This window comes from Tupaia chinensis, unplaced genomic scaffold, assembly GCF_000334495.1.
Source record: "Tupaia chinensis unplaced genomic scaffold, TupChi_1.0 Scaffold146187_1, whole genome shotgun sequence".
Taxonomy (NCBI): domain Eukaryota; kingdom Metazoa; phylum Chordata; class Mammalia; order Scandentia; family Tupaiidae; genus Tupaia; species Tupaia belangeri.
Window position 1 is genome coordinate 2,058,503 of NW_006206042.1, and position 22,967 is coordinate 2,081,469.

Consider the following 22,967-nt stretch of genomic DNA (forward strand, 5'->3'; position numbering starts at 1 on the left):
TATCCTATAGTGTCTTTTTCATTCATAGCTTATACTGACAATGGTTATAAAAGGATATTTCTAATCTAGAGCTTCATGGTTGTTGCCTATAGAAGAAAAATAAATAAATAAGCAAAATCAGAAGACTTGGATACTTAGAAGCATCATGTGACACAATTTCATACTTATTTTTACTAAAAATGTAGTTCTATTTTACTAATGCTAATAAATGAATCTATTTAACCTTTCATTTATTCAACCAACGTTTATTGAGCACTTCCCATTACATGCCACTTAACCAGTTTCAATTGTGTTAATGAAGCAGTTCTGTAAATCCTGAGCACATATTTTTCTATGTACGGCGTAAGCTGTGTTTGGCAGTTGTGAAGCAGTTGCTGATGCTAGAAATCGCAGTTGCAAATGTTTCTGGAGCAGTGACATCAGTCCTGTGGAGAATCTGACTTTGGTTGTGGGTTGAGAGGTTTTTTGTCTTTCCTGGTTCTCTTAAACTTCAAGAGAAATATGAACTGCTGCTGAGTGGAGATAAGTAACCCTGTGTCCACAGCAAACAGAATCAACACCAAAAATGGGATAAGAAGTTGTACCCAGGTATTCTTGCTGTGCTGAGCTACAGTGGAACATAGATACAACAGGAAATATAATTAGTTAAAGAAGGAGGCTCAAAGCTTTACCCTCTCTAAGAAGCCCTAGCATGATCCTTTGTCTTTAGCGTGATGTGGATCAGAGAGAAAATACTTAGGAAATCGGGTTTCTTAGTCAATGCTCCTCAGAATCCGAGGGAGTCCTAGGTATTTTCCCGTAACCCTTGTCTAATAATTCCTCTAGTCATGGTGCCCAAGGAGAAAGGTCATAGAAAAGATGATCCCTTTTTTGGAACTAATAGCTCCACCTACAGCTATCATCCACTTATATTCTGAGGGCAGAAAGGAGACACAGTGAGGCCAGGGTCAATGGCACCTTACTTCTCAATCAATCAGTTATCGATTCTTACATGCCTCGTGGGTGAAATAAAGATAATAAAGATTGGACTAATTAAGTTGCCTTCCAATTCTACCATTTTGTGATTATTATTCTATTTATATAGTTCTGAATTTTGTGATTATACTAGAATTATGTAGAGCCTCAGAATATTACAGCCATAAATCCCTTAAAGGTCATGTACACCAGTGGTTTTCAACACCAGCTATATAGTACGATTACTTGAAAGAGTTTGTAAAAATATTGATGCCCGGGCCTCACTCCAAATCAGTTAAATCAGAACCTCAAGAGGTGAGACAGACATCAATAATTTGTTAAGTTCCTCAAGTGATTCTAGTGGTATCTATGCCAAATCTATGAGGGGACTTCAAATATCCATGAAAAGATATCATTGAAGTACAAATTCATTTTGGTGCAGAAACATCTTGAAATAATAGGCACTTTTCATGAACTTTTTAAGGATCCCTCATATTTTATACATGAAGATACTAGAAGCCCAAAAACAATTTTAAAAAATAGCACTTTGGTCTTGGATTAACAGAGAACTACCACTAGTGATTAATTCTGACTTTTGGCCTTGTGCTTTTTTTAGACATTAGTATGACCAAAACATTCCAAGAAAAAAGGTCTGACTTCCTCCTTACAAGGCAAATATTTCAAAAGCTCACAGCTCACTTTCCAATAAGGTTTGCAAAGAGCAATTTTTCTCATAATTCATAGAGGCAGCCCACTAGATTAATTTCTCCTCATGAAGCCCATTTCCTTGTCCCCCAATACATAGACACCCAGCTCACTGACTTTCTGGCTTCCTTTCCCAGGCTCCTACGTGAAATGGGCCCTTCAATTTTTTTACATTCTTTGTTCCTTCCACTTTGAAACTCTCTCTAAATTTGAAAAGTACAAGGGGACTGCAAAATTTCAGAAAAAAAAATTAAAGTGCTAGTTTATTTGGGTGCCAAAAAAAAAAAAAACATGAATAGCTTTTGATAATAGGCATTTTCTATGAACTTTTTGAAGACCCCTTGTATAAGTGTTCACTCCAGGAGCCTCAGATGACTTTGAGATCAAAACTATAATCATAGTCTTTTATGCTTGGATAATAATGCTTAACAGTCTACAAAACCACTTCATAAATTTCACCACAGTCCTCTTCAGAAGAATTTCATAGCAGGAATTACTATCACCATTTAACAAATAAGGACTCTACGACAGAGGCTGATACTATAACCCAGCTATCCTCAATGCAAGTCCAGGGCTCTATCCACAGTACCACAATGGTCTCCAGTCTATAAGCTGCAGCTACTTTGGACCAGATGTTTTCTCTTCCTTCTCTTCGTATGGACTCCTTCCATGTCCTTTACCAACTCACCTGCTACTACAGTAAGGCTGAAGGGCTCCGAGGCGTAGCATTCATCACAGGGGTAGCGATGTTTCAAGTTGTAACGCTGAAAGGTGCCGGTGCAGTGATAGGAACCACTATCTCCCAATGTGGCATTTGGGATGGATAAGTTGTAGTTCTCATACCAGTACTCGAGAGCTCTGTCATTCTTATAATAGGTCACCTTGTAGAGGTTCCTGTTCTTCCAAGCATGGCACCTGAGGATGAGGTCGTTACCCTCCTCCACCACCTCAGGAGAGACCTGAAGGAGTAGCCAGTCTGAAGAACATTCGTTATATTATTTCTTTAACAATAAATTGGGAGGGGTAGAGAGAGAGCTAATAGATAATAGCTAGAATTAAAGAAAATATAAGAAGTTGTGCATAGAGTGTACATCAGAAACTATGAATTGTTTCATCCCAGTTTATAAGATCAGTTAAAAGGAAACACAGGGCCAGGCAGTGGCACAGTGCTAACGCACCTGGACCCACATAGGAGGGCACGGAGTTTATGTCCCAGGACCTGCTTAAGCACGGTGAATACATATTCAAGTGTGCCTGTGCCAGTATCCAGACCAGCAGAGACCGAGGGCGGACTGCAGCATAGAAACCCTGTTTGGGGTGCCTGTCTCTCTGCTTCTCTCTCATGGAAGAAATAAATTAATTAATTAAAAATTAAAATTAAAAGAAAGGAAAAGGGAAACTATTCTTAGATCCTATCTCTTATTTTGATAAATCCTTTCCTGTCTTGAAAGCCAGTATGGAACCATTAAGTCTCCAAGAACTATATGCTGATGCACGTGGAAGGCCTGAAACCCACAATTCCCAATTCCTTTTTTTTTTTTTTTATTTTTCCCATGGGGTGCTTGTATTCATTGGAGAGAGACAGAGAGAGACAAAGAGAGGGAAAGTGAGAAATCACTCTACAGAGACATAGCTGCACTGTAATCTCTCTCCTCTATTCTCCTCTTGGGATTTTGGGCACTCACTCACATGTGCCTGGCATGTTTCAAGCCACCAGGCTACCTGAAGTCACCTTCACTAAATGGGCCCACAATGGCACCCATTCAGAAATGACAATTTCAGTTGACAAGGTTTGAGACTTAAACTGCAGTTCAGCCATGTAGGAATCCAGCACATTTAACACCACACCACCTGCTAGCCTCAGAATTCCATTTTCGTCATTAAGGAGGAAATAAAGATACTACATCTGGGGAGTTTGGTTTGAGAAAGTCAAGTTTGTCCTTTCTTACCTCATAGGAGTGTCCCATTTCTATTGATAAACACAACTGGCCTTGAAACTTCTTCAAAACGTGTGTCAGTTTTTATTTTGTTTTTTTTTTTTTTTTAGATATTTGCCATAGAGCACACATGCTTGCCAGAGAGAGACAGAGAGAGAAAATGGAAAGTCATCCCCTGGGGAGTATAGCCACACTGCAATCCCTTCATCTCTTCTGTCCAGTCTCCTCTGGGGATTTGGAGCAGGCATGCATACACATACTTCTGGCATGTTTTTCAAGCCTCTGGGTCCGGAACTCCAGCTGCAGAATTTGTCATGTGGGATTCAACTATCTCAATCACCACACTCCTGTTGGCCCCAATATGTATCATAATTTTAACTAATTATTTGTGTAATTGCCTATTTAGTGTCCTCTTCCCCACTTAAAGGTGCTGGATTCCTCTATGTTCCAGGAGGTCAGAAACCATGTCTGACTCTGCGTTATATCCCCGGTGCCCACACAGTGCCTAAGAGTTGGCAGGTACTCAACAAATATGCATCAAAAATGAAAAGACATGAATCAGGTTCTATGGTTAATGTTATTGTAAGAATTGAGAAGCATTCTCAAAAAGAGAATCCTGGGTGGAAATATGGCTAACTTGTGCAAGCCTATTTTATGTAAATGCAACCCTTGAGGACCTCTCTAGAATCAATTCCAAGAAAATAGTGAAGCTATTGAGTTGCTGGGAAAGTCATGATGTATGTTTCTAGATTTTTCTTTTTCTTTACTTTGAGAGGTTTTTGCCTTAGGGCATGTGCACTTGTTGGGGAAAGAGAGAGAGAGAGACAGAAACAATGACAGGGAAAGTGAAAAATTACCACCCACCCGGAGAATGGCCATGCTGCAGTCCCTTTTCCTCCATTCTTCTCCTGGGATCTTGGGCACACATCCATATGTGTCTGGCATGAGTTTTAAGCCACCGGGTCCAGGACTTGTACCACAGTCAGTAATGTGGGAGTAGTCAAATGACATAACCACTATGCATGCCATTGGCTGGCCCCCATTTTCTATGTAAAAATGCAACATTATTTTTCTGATGACCCAGTATTTTACCTCACTTCAGTTTTTATTTAAAATTTGCATATGGGTGTTAAAACATTTCTTTCACTCAAGAATACTGTAGAGTATAACAGTGCCTATTTATCCAATTGAAATGACAAGCTTGTTCACTGAACATTTACCAATTAACCCACATAAATCTAAGTATGCTATGCTAATTATTGGCCATGGAAGAGTGATAAAGATGAAATTGTTATCATTTTTGTTATTAAATGACAGTAAAGGACAGGAAAAATATATAAAGTATATTTCATCATGAAGAATACAACCAAATATTCAGAAAATGGCACACGGTTTATGCAGAGAAAATGTTCAAATTCAACCTTTGACCCAATTCCAGATACACAGCCCTGTGTAATGGCCATCTCCATGGTACCATTTCTTTTCATAATAAACAACTGCCTCCAGGCAGAAAAGACAGAAAAATAGGAGTTATAATATTGAGATATGGCCAGCGTATTGAAAGAAGGTATAAGAGTAGGCAGGAGTGTGGATCAAAAAATGAAATGGAGGGATGAGAGGGTGAGAGGTCTTGAATTCTACTCTGGTGCCCTAAGCCTCGGAATAACCCACTTTCTCCCTGCATTCACCTTGGCCGGTCTCACACAAGAGGACTATATTTCCATATCCCTGGAACTTACCACTGAAAATTTCCAGGTACACAGGTGGGCTCTTGTTATGTTTTTGATGCTGACATCTGTATTCCCCACTGTCATTAACTGTGGCAGCCACGATGTCCAAAGTTGTTGAAGTCACTTCTAAAACGGTGCCATTGTGAGTCCACTTAGTGGAGTTGACTTCAGAGAACTTCCTCCCCTTGCATGTTAGCGTGACATTCTCTCCTCTAAATATTCTATTCCATGGGGGATTCAAGGATATGACCGTTTTCTGGAGGGCTTTAAGAAGATAAAATATGGAAAGAGGTAGAGAGGGAAAAAAGATCATGGAAAACTGTCCAGGATCAAAAAGGCAAACATAGGGAACCAGCAGTTAGCGTAATGGCTATGTCGCTGGACTCCCACGTAGTCGACCGCTGTTCACGTCCTGGACCCGGTGGCTTAAAACTCACGCCGGGCGCGTGTGGGTGCATGCCCAAGATCCCGAGAGGAGAATGGAGGAGAAGGGATTGTGGCATGACCATCCCCCCTGGGGGGTGATTTCTCGCTTTCTGTCTCTATGTCTCTCTCTGTCTGTCTGGCGAGTGCACGCGCCCTTATAGCAAAAATCTCTCAAAAAAAAAAAAAAAGGCAAACATATCAATAATCAGTGACAAACAATCAATGGTCAGCTTATCTTTATGCTACTGGTAGAAAGACTGTCTTAAGACTCTCAGAGGAAGGACTAAAGGATGAAGAAAATGGTGGTGTAACCCCAGGGAGCTCCCAACCTAAGGAGAAAGGCAGAACATAACGCAGGAGATTTAAAAAGAAACAAATAAATCAATTTACTATGTGGCTTGGGATAATTCTAATTCTCTAAATTTTAATTTCAGTATCTGTTAATGAAGATTATGATCTCTTTTCAAGCAGAGACAATATCTGTCTTGCTCTGCCCTTGTCCAGCGCAGCTGATTGGTACATAGTAAGTGTTCATTAAATATTTATCAAATGAATGAATGAATGATTCAATAATGGATGGATAAAAGTATAAGACTAGATGAATTATAAGATCTTTCCAAGCACTAAATTAGCACTAAATTTTTGTGACTGTTTCATTGTGAGTGTACATGGAATGCAAAATACATGTCATTCTGGAAGGCAGCGAGAAACACCAGGTCAGTCTGTCTTGGACGGCTTCCAGGAACAAAGGGAAGTGGCACACATTTGAATGAAAAGCAAGAAAGTGGCTATGTAATGATGACAAAAGGGCGACATAGACAAAAGAGCTGGACTTAAACCCATGGGACCTCTGTTGGAATCTAGGCCCTTGTTGGCTGTGTAACTTCAGACAAATCACTTAATCTGAATTCCAGCATTCTCAATTATAAAATAGCTATCATAATAACAATAATAAATACCACAAAAACCGAATGAGAGCAAACAAAAGTACCTGGGAGAGAGGCTGAGACATCGGGATGGGCCACAGATGTGGTTGTTGGCTTACACAGAGAAGGGGACGACTTACAAGCAGGAAATGGTATGTGACGAGCTTTTGGAGGAGGGAAAAGAAGGAAGGCAAGGCAAGGTAGAGATCGTAAGGGGTTGGCGAGAGAGAAGCAGGTGTATACCCATTAGAAAGCAGAAGTGGGGCCAGCCTATAGCCTGGCGATTTAGAGAAATGGATCCCACATGGCTGACCAGATGACCATGTGATTAGAGTCCCAATTGAGTCTTGAAAAACAAACTTGAATGAGACCAGCAGTTAGCGTAATGGCTATGCTGTTGGACTCTCATGTAGTCAACCACGGTTTGAGTCCTGGACCCGGTGGCTTAAACTCACACTGGGCACATGTGCATGCGTGCCCAAGATCCTGAGAGGAGAATGAGGGAGAAGGAAATGCAGTGTGGCCATTCTCCCTGGGGGGTGATTTCTCGCTTTCTGTCTCTCTGTCTCTGTCTTTCTGGTGAGCGCACGCATCCTATAGCGATAACCTCTCCAGAAAAAGAAAAAAAAACACATTTGAATGTATATGTGCATGTGCCCCAAATCCCAAAAGGATGGAGAAGGGATTGTCACATGACTAGACCCCATGGATGGCGCTTCCTCTCTATTTCTTTGTCTCTCTCTGGCAAGCGCACATTTCTCAGGCAAATCAAAGGAAAAGAACTAAGCAGAAGTGATGTGATAGAGCCGAACAATGAGGAGAGAGTGAAGCCCAGACACATTGAGACACCGAGGTAACAAGGACAAAGAACTTACCTGCTAACTCACCATCCAGAGCTGCAAAAGTCCAGAGAGGATAAGTTAGTGCCTTTCCTTAGTCTCTTGGGACTCTAGAGGACTAACGCTCTGGGTGTGCGGATGAGATCTACATTTATGGAATTTTAATGGCCAACTATCTTCTCTGACACAGCGAGACAAAGAGCTTCCCTTTTCCTTCTCTCCTTTACTAGAAATCTTTCACTCTGGGAGATGCCAGAGTGATTGCAAGGAACCAGAATTTCAGTGTGGCTTCCCTTAGGTGTTTGCTCAGCCTGGTTGTCTCTGCTTTCCAGCTTGTCTCCCCTACAGAGTCCCCAGTAAATGCCCCCTGGTTTGCACATGTCTCAGGAAATGTCACCATCCAAGTGGCCAAAGTTCCCACCCAGTTGCTCCAGATCCATTGTGTCCCCTCCAGCAGGGGTAGCTGAATGTTTACTTACAGAACAGCAGCAATGCCATCCACAGCAGGGCAGGACCTCCCACGGGAGTAGGCATTTCTTCTGTGGTCTCCAGGTGTTGACTGAGTTGGAGAGATCTCTGCGTTCAAAACTGGTCTTAAAAAAGAATAAGTACTGACTGGTCTGGAGAGAACTCTGGTCTCAAAACTAGACTTGAAACCAAAAAGAAGAAGGAAATGTTTTCTGTACCGTATCTGGTTAACTCATCAGCTGAGCATGCGCCTCTTTCTCTGGAGATAATATTCAGGGTGGTGCTGAATTGGGCAATGTTATCTTTACCCCCTTACCCTTATCCTGCTCTCCATTCTACTTTCATGTACATAGCTGGAATATGGTGGGAGAGAGGCGTAGGCCTAGGAATGCAGTCGCCGAGTTTCTTAAACTGTCAATTGATGAACAACTATTTCGTTTGCAATTTACAAAAGTGGGGTACAGGGAAAGAAGAATGAAATAACAATAATTCATTGCTGAATAATTACAATATGCCCTCTAGGTACTATGCTAAATATATATATCTGATACTTCCTTCAGTGCTCACCATAGTCCTATGAAGTAGGTATACTCACTGTGTATACTTTATGGCTAGGAAAACTAGATTTTTGATAGCTTAAGTAACCTGTCTTAGGGTATCATCTAGTAAATGGCTAATCTTGGACTCAAACACCTGAAAGTCAACCCCAGAGTTAAACTTGTAATCATTATGATATGCTGTTTGTACATGTTTGGGTGTATGGTTAGCAATCACTAAAATTCTTTTCAGTTTTACCGGAGCTGCCAACCCTCTTATTACTTAATTTCCTGCTGTGCTATTGGTCCACAAATCCACAAATTTTCATCTAATTCACTGATGAGCCACTATCTGACTAGCCAAGTTGAAGATTTTTTCAGTGACTCTTTCTCTTCCACTGGGTTCTGCTCTGACCCAGAACTCAGAAAGCAGATGTGCAATATCTCTTGTGTGGAATCTAGGCCATATCACATTTATTTTCTTTCACAACTTTTTCCTTTCTTAATTTTATAATCTTCTAGTATGATTATCTCTTTCGCTTTAAGAACACTTCACTTCTCCTCTGCAGGACAATTTGATTAAGTCTTCTTGTTCTTCAGCTCTTGGTCAGAGTTGGCCACCATATTCCAAAACCTAATATTGATGATGATATTGGAGCTGAGAACTCCATAAGTATCAACAGTGGTTTCCCATTTGTAAAGTACTTTTTTGTTCCACATGCAGTATTCTGTTTTTGCCACAACTCTGAAGTAGCAGGGATGACTGCTTAAATCCATTTCACAGCTGAAGTAATGGAGGGACCCTTCTACCATGCCATGCTCTTCCTCATGGACTATTAAATTAAATCTCTTGAATTAAAGACAAAAATACCTCCACATAAAGATCTAAACAAAATTTCCAACTTTAATACAATTAGCTGAGATAGAGACAAAAAGATTACTAAAAAGAAAGCTTCAGGTTAATAGATGTGTTCCAAGACATGCAATATTTTAGTGGTTGATCTTAAAGAGAGCAGCAAGTTATCATGAAAAGTGCAAGTTGTTTGTGTTTAGAGATCTAAGTATTCCTAACATCCATGTGATTAAGATTCTCCTACAAAATAGAAATCATAATGGCTTCCAGATCATGGCTTCTTTTTTGAAAATTTTATTTATAAATCTTCCATGAGAAAGAAAGCCAAAGGCAAAGCATTAATGGCACAAAGGAATTTGGTCTTATCTGTTGAAGATATTTTGTAGTTTTATCAACTGTACTAGGGAGAAATGTTCACCCGTTGAAATATCCACTTTGTAAGCCAAATAATAATGTGATTGAATGTATAAAAGAAAATGAAATAAAAAAAAAATAAAGAAAAAAAAGAAAAAAAAAAGAAGAGAGAGAGTAGCAGAGCTCTCAAATAGGATCACTCTCTTTAAAATTTTTTTTTAATTTGCCAGAGGGCATGTGTATTCATGGGAATATGGGGTATAAGGGACTGGAAAGAGGAGGGAGAGAAAGGCAAGGAAGGTGAAAAAGAATCCCCTCCGTGGGAAATGGCCACACCACAATACCTTCTCCATTTCTCCTTCCTTTGCTAATTTTGAATTTTGGACACACATGTGTGCACAGCATGTTTTACAAGCCACCAGGTCTAGGACTACTTCAACTATGCAGTTGGCCACATGAGATTCAATTGTCTTCTTCGTGTGTGTGTGTGTGTGTGTGTGTGTGTGTGTTTGTTAATAGAATTTTGCTATAGGAGAGGCAGAGAAAGACAGACTGAAAATGATAAGTCACTCCTCAGGAGGGATAACTAGCCACAATTCCTCCTCCTTCATCCTCCTCTTGGGATTTTGGGCATGCATGCACATGCACATGCGGCCAACAAGAGTTTTAAGCCAGAGAGTCTGGAACATGAACTGCAGTTGACTTTGTGCGAGTGATGTAATCATCATGTCATCTGCTCATCCCAGGGATCTAGCAGTCTTAATCACCCCACTACTGGCTGCCCACCCCCCACCCTACAGGATCTTGACATTGAGGTCTATTCCAGCCTCAGCCAGCACCATATCGCGGGCATGAGCTTGCCCAGTTTACTGAGGGTGGTCTCCAGTGCAAACCTAGAACCTTCCCATGCAGGTCATCACATTTTCCTGCTACCCCACTGCCAGACCCAGGGATCATGGTATTATTATGAGATTTCATAATAAATTTGTGAATACTTTGCACAGCATCTGACATATAAAAGGTAATAAACATAGATTTCTTCCTTTATGAACATTCTTTATTACTCTTAGGAAAAATATGAATTTCTACTGGGTTATGGCAATCAGCAACTTACAGAGACTGCTTTTTTTTGATAACCAGTATCTTATGGCAGAATAATTTATCCAAGAAACTCAGTCTTCTCATGGCACTTTAGAAGAAAGTACCATCAAAAAGAATAGGACAAAGAAAGTTGCTTCTTGGAGTTGGAGGAGAAAAGAAGGAATTAAAAAAGGCATGGTTTTTGAGGTGCTATCGGAGGGTGATATTTTAATTCCTCCACCCTGGAAGAGATAGGGACTGATTCTGCTTTACAACTTTGTGGAGAATTTGTCCAGGGAATTTTTGGTTTTCTTTTTCCTAGGACAGTGATCCTGTAGTCAAAGTATCCTTCAGAGACAGTCACTCTACTGTGAGTCAAAAAACCTATTTTAAGTCTTCCTCCGAAGTCTCCACACTGTCCAGCTAGCTTCTACCAAGATGAACAATGGAGTGGGACTCACAGGAAGGTACAGTTCCTAGCTTGGAGAGCATGAAGTCCTAATTTTAGAGAAACCACCTTCACTTGCCTTACAACTTGATAGTGGCCAGCGTTGAAGTGTTCTGGTAGCAGTAGCAGTAGAGATTTAGGAGGTTCAACAAATGCAGTTCATTAAACCTTGAAAAATAACCAAACCACCCATCTGGCCAACCCTAAAAATATAAAATAAAACAAAATCAACAACAATAACTAACAACATCAACGTAAGAAAGAATAAGCTATATTCTAATTCCTACAGTATGTAACTACAGGCAGGCAAAACAAGAACTCAAAACAAATGCATAAAATCAAGTATTAACTTTGTCCCCTCTTCCCTACTCCCAAGCACAACTGGTTCATGTATCAATTGAATTCTACACAACTTTTATCTTATGGAGTTAAAAAAAAAAAGGCCTTCAAATTTAATTTTTAAATTTTTGTTTTAGAGATTTCTGCTATAGGGCATGTGCACTCGCCAGAAAGACAGAGACGCAATGTGAGAAACCACCCTCTGGGAGGATGGCCACACCACAATCCCTTCTCCTCTATTCTCCTTGTGGGATTTTGGGATTGCTTGCCCATATGTCCAGTGTGAGTTTTAAGCCACAGGGTCTGGGACTTGAACCACATGTGGGAGTCCAGTGTTATAACCATTACACCAATTTCTGGTCCCAAGGCTTTCAACTGTTATAACCTCTACCTGAGTGGAGTGTGCTGCAAATTTCTTGTACCCAGTCTGTCAAAATCAAGAACATGCACTCACTGAGATCAGTAAAGTGTTCCTTAATCTTATTTGTTACGACAAGCTTTCTAATCTAGGCACATGTGCGTTCAATTCATAAATAGCAGCATGATGCTTAGATTTTGACTTGTCATTTGTTCTTAGAAGCCTGAAGTTACTGGGTCATGGGAAAAGTCACGATGCATTTTTTTCCGTGTTTTGTCATGGGAAATGCATCATGACTTTTCTGAGCCCCAATATATTCTATTTTGTTATGGTGGGAAAATGGCCATGTGTAACTCATAGAGTCTGTGGACTGCCAAGTGTCCCCGTAGCCAGATCCAGAGTGAAAGGCTTTTTTTTTTTTGAGAGATTTTCGCTATAGGGTGCGTGTGCTCGCCAGACAGACAGAGAGAGACATAGAGACAGAAAGCGAGAAATCATCCCCCAGGGGGGATGGTCACGCCGCAATCCCTTCTCCTCCATTCTCCTCTCGGGATCTTGGGCATGCACGCACACGCGCCCGGCGTGAGTTTTAAGCCACCGGGTCCGGGACACGAACCGCGGTCGACTACGTGGGAGTCCAGCGACATAGCCATTACGCTAACTGCTGGTTCCCCAGAGTGAAAGGCTTTTGAAAGGAGCTTTTGGGCTTGGGGACATAGCTGGCAGAGAGAAAATCAGGGTTCAGCTTCTATGGTGACTTGGATTTTGTTGCATTTCCAAGACTGGAAAGCAGAAAGAGGACCAATGAGCTAGCTTCTTCCTCTTTCTCTAAAGACTCTAAAATTAGATGAGGTCCACATAAAATTGGATAGGAAAATGATGAAAGAACAAAATATTTATCTGCTAATAAATATTGATCTCTCCCTGGGGGGCCAGGAAGAAGGCCAAGTATACGACATGTCTTATTTGTTTTGCTTCTTCTACTAACTCTATGTGGTTAAGAATGAGGAAGATGAGCCCTGCCATCCATGATGGTGCAAGTGGTAGGTGCCACTGTGAGATACTGGACCCACATGGGGATGCCCTAAGTTTGTTTCTGTGGTCAGTCTCAACATGGCAAGCCTGCCTGTGGGTGGGGCAAGTGATCTAGGCTGGCTGGAAGACTGGAAGGAGGATTGTAGTGTGGCAAGACTCTACAGGAAGTCTTTCTCTTTCTCTTTCAATCTCTCTCAAGATGAATAAATTTTTAAAAAGAGAAAAAAAGAAACAGGAAACTAAAGCACAAAGTATTTAATCGTCATGTCCAAGGACACGCAGTTGTTAAGTGTGAGAGTTACAATTTGAACTCAGGAAATCTGGCTGAAGAGATAGAGCACTTAGACAGACAGATGGATAGATGATAGATGATAGATAGATAGATAAATGACAGACAGACATAGATATCTTTATTCACTCAGTCTACACATTGTGATTGAGGTGCATAGTGCCAGGCAAAAATTCCATGGATTCCCATGAATCCATAATCTATAAACAGGAAATCATTGCGCTAATCCAACTTCCTTTTCTATAAGCTTCTTTTCTTGATTCAGAGGGTGACTCGATTTGTAGTCCCACAGTATTGTTGACAATGGTGTGTTAGATGTATTTCATAAACATGCCTAACAAGAAGAGAAAACACAGAGAAATTCTTGCTTTTCCCCTCTAGATCATTAGGGCCAGGAGGGCAGCAGCTCTATCTTCCTCCTTCTGCCCCCAGAACGGGAGTCTGCTCAGAAAGGAGACTCTATAGCACGTGCTGACTGCCTGGCTTTACTACTTTTTACTTTTTGTCTTGACGACTTTGGGTCCAAACCAAATAAAGCCAAAAGAAATAAATGAAAACTTCCAGAACTCCCAGAGAAAATGACACCCAAAAAGAGATGGAGATAGGGATTACACCGACCTCAGCCTTGGGTAAAGAGATTCTTCCCTGAAGAGAAGAAAAATGGAGCTGCAGGAAATAATGTCAAGGATGATCCTTTTCCTTCCACTTTTAGAGATTAGTTTCTCTCTAACAAGGAAGGGGGAATCAGGTGGACTTTTTCAGACATAGCATTGAAATGGAGATGAGCTATAGAACAAATTTCTAGCACCTGATTTTAATAATGAAATCATCCAAAGGGGACCATACTCTATGGATATTACAGATTGCTTCAGCTACAGCTAATATGCTGCACTTTTTTTTTTTTTTGAGAGTTTTTTGCTACAGGGCATGTGCGCTCGCCAGACAGACAAAGAGAGATAGAGAGACAGAAAGCGAGAAATCCCCCTCCACCAGGGGGGATGGCCACGCCCCAATCCCTTCTCCTCCATTCTCCTCTCGGGATCTTGGGCACGCACGCACACGCGCCCGGTGTGAGTTTAAGCCACCGGGTCTGGGACTCAAACAGCAGACGACTACGTGGGAGTCCAGCGACATAGCCATTATGCTAACTGCTGGTCCCTATGCTGTACTTTTTATAGGGCAGCCGCTACCAGATTCCCAGTATAGGCTGTCAGCAGAAGCCAGGAGTTGAAAGGATCAGGGTGTGGTCATATTCTGAGGGGATATAAAAATTCAACGGACTGGGAAAAGCTTTTCTAACTAGTGTTACAATCATTGGAATGATAAAATTCAAAGACAGCCCTTCTCTAAGTTCTCCCCAAATTTATCAGGGCTGCAAGATCCCAGGAGGAGAAAAGAGGAAAAGCGATTACAGCATGGCCATTCCTCTTAGGGGGTGAATTCTCACTTTCTTTTCACTGTGTCTGTTTTTCTCTCTCTCTATCTCACCCTAAGGCAAAAACCTCTAAAAAAAACTTCTCAGGGCTAGACCATGACTGAGCATAATCTATACTGTCTCATAGTGTGTAGGTGGGAATCAGGGCTATCAAGCTTCCGATCTCGATTAAGTGTAACGAGCCACTCATGCCTTATAGACAGGCATCTTTGTATCTCATTGTTAAGGGAGCAGTCTGAATCATAAGTTCAGGCAAAGGTCTCTGTCTTATAAATAAGGCAGGAAAAAAGCCAGGAAATGGAAGCAGGTAAGGAGGCTGGAACATCAGCTTATGTGGCTGTAATAATAATTTATAAAAACAAAAACCAATCAGGGCAGAAAATTCCCTGCCCAAGGTAATGTAGGCAAGTGAGTGGAGGATGTCTAGCTGATTAAGTGACACATGAAATAGCCAATGAGATGAATCAATGGATTTGGCCCCATTTGATAGAGCCAATGAAATGATAACAATCAGTGGGCCCAGCCAATGATCAATTTACATGACCTAGAGATTTAAAAATGATAAACCTCACAAAATGTGGCTCTGTGGCCCTTGAGCCACTTTTTCTCTTGTGTCTACCTCTCAGGAGTGTACCTTCACTTTTACTTAATAATTTTTTGTTTTCACTATTGGCATGTTCCATTCAATTCTTTGTCCAGAACACCAAGGACCTGGACATCAAAGCCATCCCACAACACATACACCATTTCCAGCTAAGAGATCCATAGAGCTTCAGACTGGCCCTCATGTCTTCCAACCTGCATAGACATCAAGTGAGCTGATCTTTCTTTTAGAATGGGGAGACCAGTACTACAAACTGCTAAGGAAGATTCTCAAGGGGAGTGATGCCCTTTGAGATAAAATTATTTCTAAAATGCCAGAATCTTATTATTATTAACTTGTTGCTATAGGGGATATGCATTTACCAGAGAGAGACAGACAGAGAGAAAGAGAGAGCAAGAAAGCTAGACAGCACCTCTCAGGTGGCATGGTCCCACTGCAATCTCCTTTTCTCCATTTTCTCAGAGTTTTGGGCATGCAAGTACACACACTGTTTTAAATTTTAAAACTGAAATAAAAGAAGGTTTTACTAAATTTTTTTCTGACTGAGAGAATGAGACAGAGGAGAGAGAGAAAGAGAGAGACAGGCATCCCTGACAGAGTCAGGGCATGTATGTGGCCAACATACTCCAAGATGGGAACCAGGAACCTCCCACATGATTCAGCCTGGCAGAATGTCATGTTTTACCTCTGTGTCGCTGTCTGACCCTGAAAACTAATCACTCATTAGTCATACATATTTCAAAGACATTAAGTACCAAATTAATTAGGAGTCCGGGCTGCGAGGAGGCTGTAGAGTTACTGGTTCTGTGGCTCTTGCATGTTCCTCCATTCCTCTGTTTCAGCATCCTCACTGGTCAAGTGGAGATGTAGCAATAATAGTACCCACATGAAGGGAGTCACTGAGGATTCAATGAGTTAATACAGGGGATGTTTAGAATAGACCATGGCAGTAATCCACACTACATATTAATTATTCATTATTTTTATGAAGATTTTGTAAGGAGCCTTTGGTTAGACTCAAGAGCAGCAGAGTCCTTCTCATCCTCCTAGTCTGTCCTTAGATAATGCCCCTGGTGGTCCAGAAGGCAAAATTCAAAGAATGCAGCCTGACTCTGTAAAGGATAGCAGTTATGTCAGCAAGACAGCCCTCCCACTTGTGGAGGGGAGGTCAAAGGGTAGAGGGTAGAACCAGTTCCGCGTGTGGTTCCAGGCAGAGAAATCCCGGTTTTGCAGAGTCAGACCTTGTGCCACATGTAGTATAGGTCAGGTTTATTTTATGCTTCCTTAGGGAATTACAGAGTTAAAAAGTGAAAACAGCCTTCTCTTAAAGGAATCTCTTTAGGCTGGTAGCAGATAAGGACAAGAGGTCTTAGCCCAGCTGTGGACATTTGCATTTTAATAGGTAACTTTTGAAGCCCTAATCTTTCAGGACCCTGGCTAACCACCACTGTGACAGGAGAGTTTCTAGTGGATGAAAATGGGTGTGAGTGGGAGCTGGGGAAAGAGGATGGGCAGGCAGGCATTCTGAGTCTCTACGTGTAATCGCCTGCAGAAGGACTTAAGGAAGTAGGACTGTGTGTATGTGTGTCTTGTGGGTTGCTTGTCACAGTAACAGGCACAGGATAGTTTTAACATTAGTAGCAACCCTGTGACAGACAGAGCAGCTTTGTATACTGAAGAATTGTCTTGCTTCTGCACATCTTCCAAATATCCGGCTGATTATTTTATAATTATCACGTCATCAGAAAGTCATGACGTATTTTGCTATGCAAAAATGGGTCATGCCTTTCCTGACAACCCAATATTTGAGCCTTGAGCTTCACTTTGACAAATAAATGTGAAAGCTTTTTTTGCACTTTTTCACATGCACTAGATTTTACAGAAAAGAAACTACCTTGGCTGTTAAGGGGAGGTTAGTCTCTGCTTTTCCTGGAACAGCATCTTTGACTTCTTCAGTGTTTCAAAAAGTTAAGATCACCAATGATATTTGTATCATTGATACCCTGTCCTCACACGAGGCCACATTCGTAGTGCTTACATTCATCATGGACTTTTTTTTTATTATTATTATAAAATTGCTTTATTTTATGTCTTTTTTATATTAAAGCTGGTAACTTTACATACATATTATATGTTGGTAGCAGAGGTAGATTGTGTTTCAGAGACTTGAAATGTACCCAATTTGAGGGACTCTCCTTAAAAAAAAAAATCATAGAAAATTATGAACTCAATATTAGGTGTTAGAATAACTGATGATTTAGAACAAAAAAGAAATCCAGAACAAATTACAAAATGTAAAAGCTGAGAGCTGTGGAAAACACGCTCATCCATCCAAAGCCTAGGAATGGACACAGAGACAGAGGTACGAGGAAGTGAGACTTTAATGGCAATCTTGCAAAATCCCATGCCTGAGGGGCAGGTACAAAACAATAGCAATTTATTCCCTAGTGTGCAATCCCTCCCTCCCCCAGTTGTTCTTTGGCTGAGTACTGTGTGGTGTACAATCTTCCCAGATGTCACCCAAGTTCCGTTACTCTCATATAAAGCATTTATTGTCCCCTTTCCTCTCTTGTCTGACAGGACAAGTCCTCAAAAAACATCTGCCAGAAGTCCTGAGGAGGGGGAAGACCCAGGAAGTCAAAAGGAGCAAAGGGCTGGTGACTAGCCACCATCCTGAGAAGTCATTTCTCAAGAGTGATCTGTTGTTTTTGGGGTTTCATTTGTTCAGGAACTTTCTAGGAATGTGTCCTTTCTGGGGTTGTCACATCTGCAAGCCATTAAAATTGAACAACTTTTATTAAGCTATTCTTGAAAATGAATCACTTAGGCTATTTTCTTACAGAAGGGATAAGAAGATTATAAAATTGCAAAAAAAAACCAGTTAATTTGTTGCAAGACCCTACACTATAACACTTTTCTTTTTCTACATATCCTTACTACATAATATGTGATTTTCTATTTATCGAGAAGTGATACGGTAATATTTTTATGTAGAAACTAGAAATACAATTTTTTTTTCCTAACAGTATTGATCAGCATTTGTTCCCTATTTTTGATAGTTGGAGTGCATAGAAAATGCAATTTTTCATGCAGTATTCTCACTATTTGTAGTCTTGCTACTTGTATATGCCTTATAAACACAAGAATTCCAATAAATTGTGTAGTGTTTGATTTCTGTCACAAAAGGCAAAAACATCGTGGTATGTTTACAGTTTTGTATTCTACATTATTGAGTATACTCCTGATGGGAGAGAACTTTCATTTTCATTAGACATGGAAAAGAAACAAATCCTCTGCTAACCATTTTACACACATCTGACTCTTGGAAGAAATGTTTAACAAGATTAGTTTCTGAGTCCAGATAGTTTGACCTTGGTTGTCCTCCACAGCCCATGGAGGGGATATGTCCATGCTCTACATGACCTGTACCCTCTGTTTTTGTGTCCTGAAGGCAGGAGAACTCGTAGGCTCATTGGCAGAGTTTTCCTGGCACTCATCCCTACTCTAGAATGGCTCCTAATATATTTCTATATCTGGAACTGACTGCAAACTACATACATCTATTACACTAAAGCAGAACGAAACTTGTTTATAACTGAACTTGAGTTCTCAGTTGAGTCTCCAGAACTGCCTGAGTTTCTGTCATGTTGCCCATAGAAAAGGAAAGATGGCAGGTGAAACATCGGAGTTGGGGTGTGTGGTTAGAATGATCTTACCCTAATGTGGCGAAAATATCTTCATTTTGTAAATTTTATAAAAACATATGACTTCTTTATGCAAATGAGGGTCATGAAGTTTAGCTTTCATTTGGCCTTATCATAACCTATGGATTTCTTATCAGGATGTAAAGAAAATGCATGCTATAAATTGGGATTTGATAGAATTGAAAACCACTGGTCTAGATTTGGATGAAAGGAAAGGGTCAGAGGAAAGTGGAATAAGGGGTCCTTAAAATAGGAGTTTCCAGGAATATACCCCACAGCTTTTTCTTTCCTTCCTTCAAAACAGGCAACACATACAATTTACCTTGGATGTTCATGAAAATAGATGAATACAGTGTATCTTATCAGAAATTAAAATTCAGGGACCAGCAGTTGGTATAATGGCTATGTCACTGGACTCTCATGGAGTCGACAGCGGTTCGAGTTCCTGACCCGGCAGCTTAAACTCACGCTGGGTGTGTGTGCATACATGCCCAAGATCCCAAGAGGAGAATGGAGGAGAAGGGCTTGTGGTGTGGCCATCCTCCCCCTGGGGGGTGATTTCTCGCTTTCTGTCTCTCTGTTTCTCTCTGTCTTTCTGGCAAGCGCACACATCCTATAGCAAAAACCTCTCAAAAAATAATTAAAATTCATGGGCTGACAAAACATTGGACTAAATATTAAAAATAGATGTGGAGTCAAGTTTGGAATGTTTTAGTAGCCATTCCCATAGTCTGGTGTTTTTCATAATCAAGTGTTTATACATTTTTTTTAGAGAAAATATGTGTATTTTGGTTGGTGATTAAGTAAACAAATATAAATATAATGGATCATTTAAATGACCATTTCATAACCAAAAATTGCCACTTGATTTTAGTGCCTATATTCCCATTTTTATTTACAATTTACAATTGCATCCAGGGGCCATCAACTGCATCAAGTTGCACCTATGAATGTGACTTCAGGCTGTTCTGATAAAGAACTTTGGAGAGAAGAATGAACCAACACAAAGCCCACCATAATACGGGCTGCAAAACACAAAGCTACTCTCTTATTCACAGCTAGTACATAGCCACCTTTCAGAAATATGAAGAAAATCCTTTATTCACAGACTGTGAGAGGCAACAGTTAATTAGAGGTGATGTGTAATAGTAAATAGGAATAAATATTTTTTTATATTCTCAATCCTAAATTGGACTTATAACAATTTACTATATATTTCAATAATGTCATGATATTAATCCCATCTTTAGGGGGAAAAAAAAAAAAGCTATGCAGAATTACCAAAGGCTACCTCATTAAAGTTAGCAGTTGAACATAACTTACTGATAGAGGTTTGGTTAATTATATTCTCTAATTTCCCAGAATGAGCAAACTAAGTCTTGAAGCTTATTAATACTCTTTTATACAACATACTTTTCCAAACGAGCAATCCCTGCACTAGAATTTCTATGGTCAAATATAAAAATGGCTTAACTATAGATACAGATCTGATTCTTGATATTTCCACCATTAGACCCAGTGTGGAAATGTAGTTTCAACCCAAGAACATTATTCATCATATAGATTCATTTCTTTACTTGTTCAACAAGTATTTATGGCCAAGCACTCTGTTACTTGCTGATGATACAAAAAAGAACTAGATAGACAAGATCTTTTTTCCTGGTGAAATAAACTATTGGAAAAGATCGAAAATGAGTAAGTAAGCAAATAAAACCATTTCAAAAATAGTCAGTAAATAAATAAAACAATTTAAAATAGTAACAGTTTGTAGCCAAAGCTTATAAAAAGTAAATAATAGGGTAAGCCAGTGTCCTGGTAGTTAAGGCAGGTGGATTCTACACGGCCAACCACAGGGATCAAGTTCTAGATCCAGTGGCTTGAAAAATACTCCAGGAGCCCATGCCTAAAATCTAGAAAGGGGGCAGAAATGAATAAGAGAGACATGTGGCATGACCACCTCCCATGGGGGTGCTTTTTAACTTTCCCTCTCTGTGTGTTTCTCTCTCAGGAGCACACATACTCTCTCAAAAAGAAAAAGAAAAATAGGAAATGATGTCACTGTACTGAAGTACAAGAGCAACCTATTACAGAGACGGTGGTTAAGGAACGACTTCCAATGACGTTTAAGCAGAGACTTAAAGCATGAGATAGGATGGACTGGCCAAAAGCTGGAACAGGAATATTTCAAGTCGTGGGAAGTTCATAGTCCTTGTAACAAAGAAGTCAAAGTTTCCCATAACGAAGAAGCTTGGAGAATTCTGGGAATTATGGGAAGAAAGTAGACTCCCATGTAGTGGGCAAAGACACAATGGCATAAAATGGGACTGGAGATGTAGATGGGAGCAGATCATTAGGGCCTGGTAGAACATGGTAAAGTGTCAGGATTTTATGTGAAGAGTCATGAAAAGCAATCAACTAGCTTTAAGTAAAAAGTTCACAGAAACACCCACAGATGTACATGCATATATATTCATAAACACATATACAGGTGTATCTGTATATGTATAAAATATATGTGTATATACATATATGCATACACAGGTATTTGAATATATATACAAATATACATATATGTTGTGTATATATACACACACACATGCACACACAGGTGTAAATATATACCCCCTTCTTTAAAACAGTTTGAAGGTTTTCATGTATATATAAATGATATGTGTATACGCAAATTGTCATGTGGGATACAGATTATTTTGAGTGGATACTGAGAGATGGTTATGAGACAACAAAAGATGACAATGAAGCCCAGAGAGGAGACATAACTGAGAGAATCCTAGGACAGAGCCCTAAGAAAATGTCAATATTTTAAAGATGGGGAAAAGGAGGGGAAAAGAAATCCAGGAGACAAGAAGAAAAAGCTAGGGGTAGGAGGAATCACGAATAATTGTGTAAATAACACCAAAAAGAAAGTTTGGTGTTAACACCAAAAAGAAAGTTTGAAATTATAGAGGGAATGGTCGATTATATTAAATCTTGTTGGGAGAAGTGATAATATAGGATTAAAATTTTTCTTTGGAAAAGAAAAGAAAATTAAACAACCATTAACCATGGCCATTTCATTGGAGTGGTGAGTGTGGAAGCCAGACTGAAGTGGGCTGAAAAGAGAGTAAAACATCAGAAAAAAGAGACACCATGTGTAGACAGACAACTGTGGAGTTCCTCTACAGGATGGTAGTATAGGAAGATGGGGACGAAGGAGGGCTTGTATTTTGTTGGAGATTCCAGATTGTATTGGTTCGTTAATGGGAAGAGACCAGTAAGCAGAGAGAGAATAAGGGGAGAAAAAGCTAGATAACAGAAAGAGTTAAGTCTTTGTGTAAGCAAGAAGGAAAAAGTGGTTTCTACTCATTTGTTTTAATTAATATTCCTTGAGCATAACACAGGTGTTTCTACCATAGCATGTTATATGTATTTTTTAAAAAGTCCTTGCATTTTACAAAAATACTTGCTAAGAATAACAAGTCTTGAGAAAAAAAAAAAAAAGCTTGTGGCAGATTGTGCAAAATCTACAACCAGAGCACAAACAAAACCAGTAGCATTACTACTAAATTAAACAGTTAAAGTGATGTGCTAAATTTCTAATAAATGGACAAAATCAACAGTAGATACAGGACTTGGTCTTTTTGAAAGGTTGATGAAAGAAGATGACAAAGATAAAATAGACAAAAGTCAGAAAAAAAAATGTATGAAGAACAGTCTCAAGACAGATTTGTAGTACAGGCAAAGCCAAGAAGAAAACCTTGAAGCGAATGGTCATTTTGTAGGGTTCTCTATTTCTTGATGTGTTCCACTGTGTTAGTATGATTTGTGTTCAGCTGCTGTTCCTTGGTAGTACAAAACATTAACTTGCTAGGAAAAAAATCTCGTTTGAACTGACTTTTACATTGCGTTGACATGATTCCTTGGTTTTCCAATACAAAATGGGTTAATTT

General features: G+C 39.9%; 1 protein-coding gene across 1 annotated transcript; it reads right to left on the reverse strand.

Moving 5' to 3' along the window:
- Positions 1–258: 258 nt before the first annotated feature.
- FCER1A (Fc epsilon receptor Ia) lies at positions 259–8,149 on the reverse strand. Its single transcript, XM_014584294.2, has 5 exons — positions 7,997–8,149; positions 7,554–7,574; positions 5,336–5,590; positions 2,348–2,635; positions 259–607 (listed from the first exon to the last, which is right to left on the reverse strand). Exons 1-5 carry the CDS (start codon positions 8,049–8,051, stop codon positions 420–422), a joined length of 807 nt encoding a protein of 268 aa, XP_014439780.1. The 5' UTR covers positions 8,052–8,149; the 3' UTR covers positions 259–419.
- Positions 8,150–22,967: the final 14,818 nt, after the last annotated feature.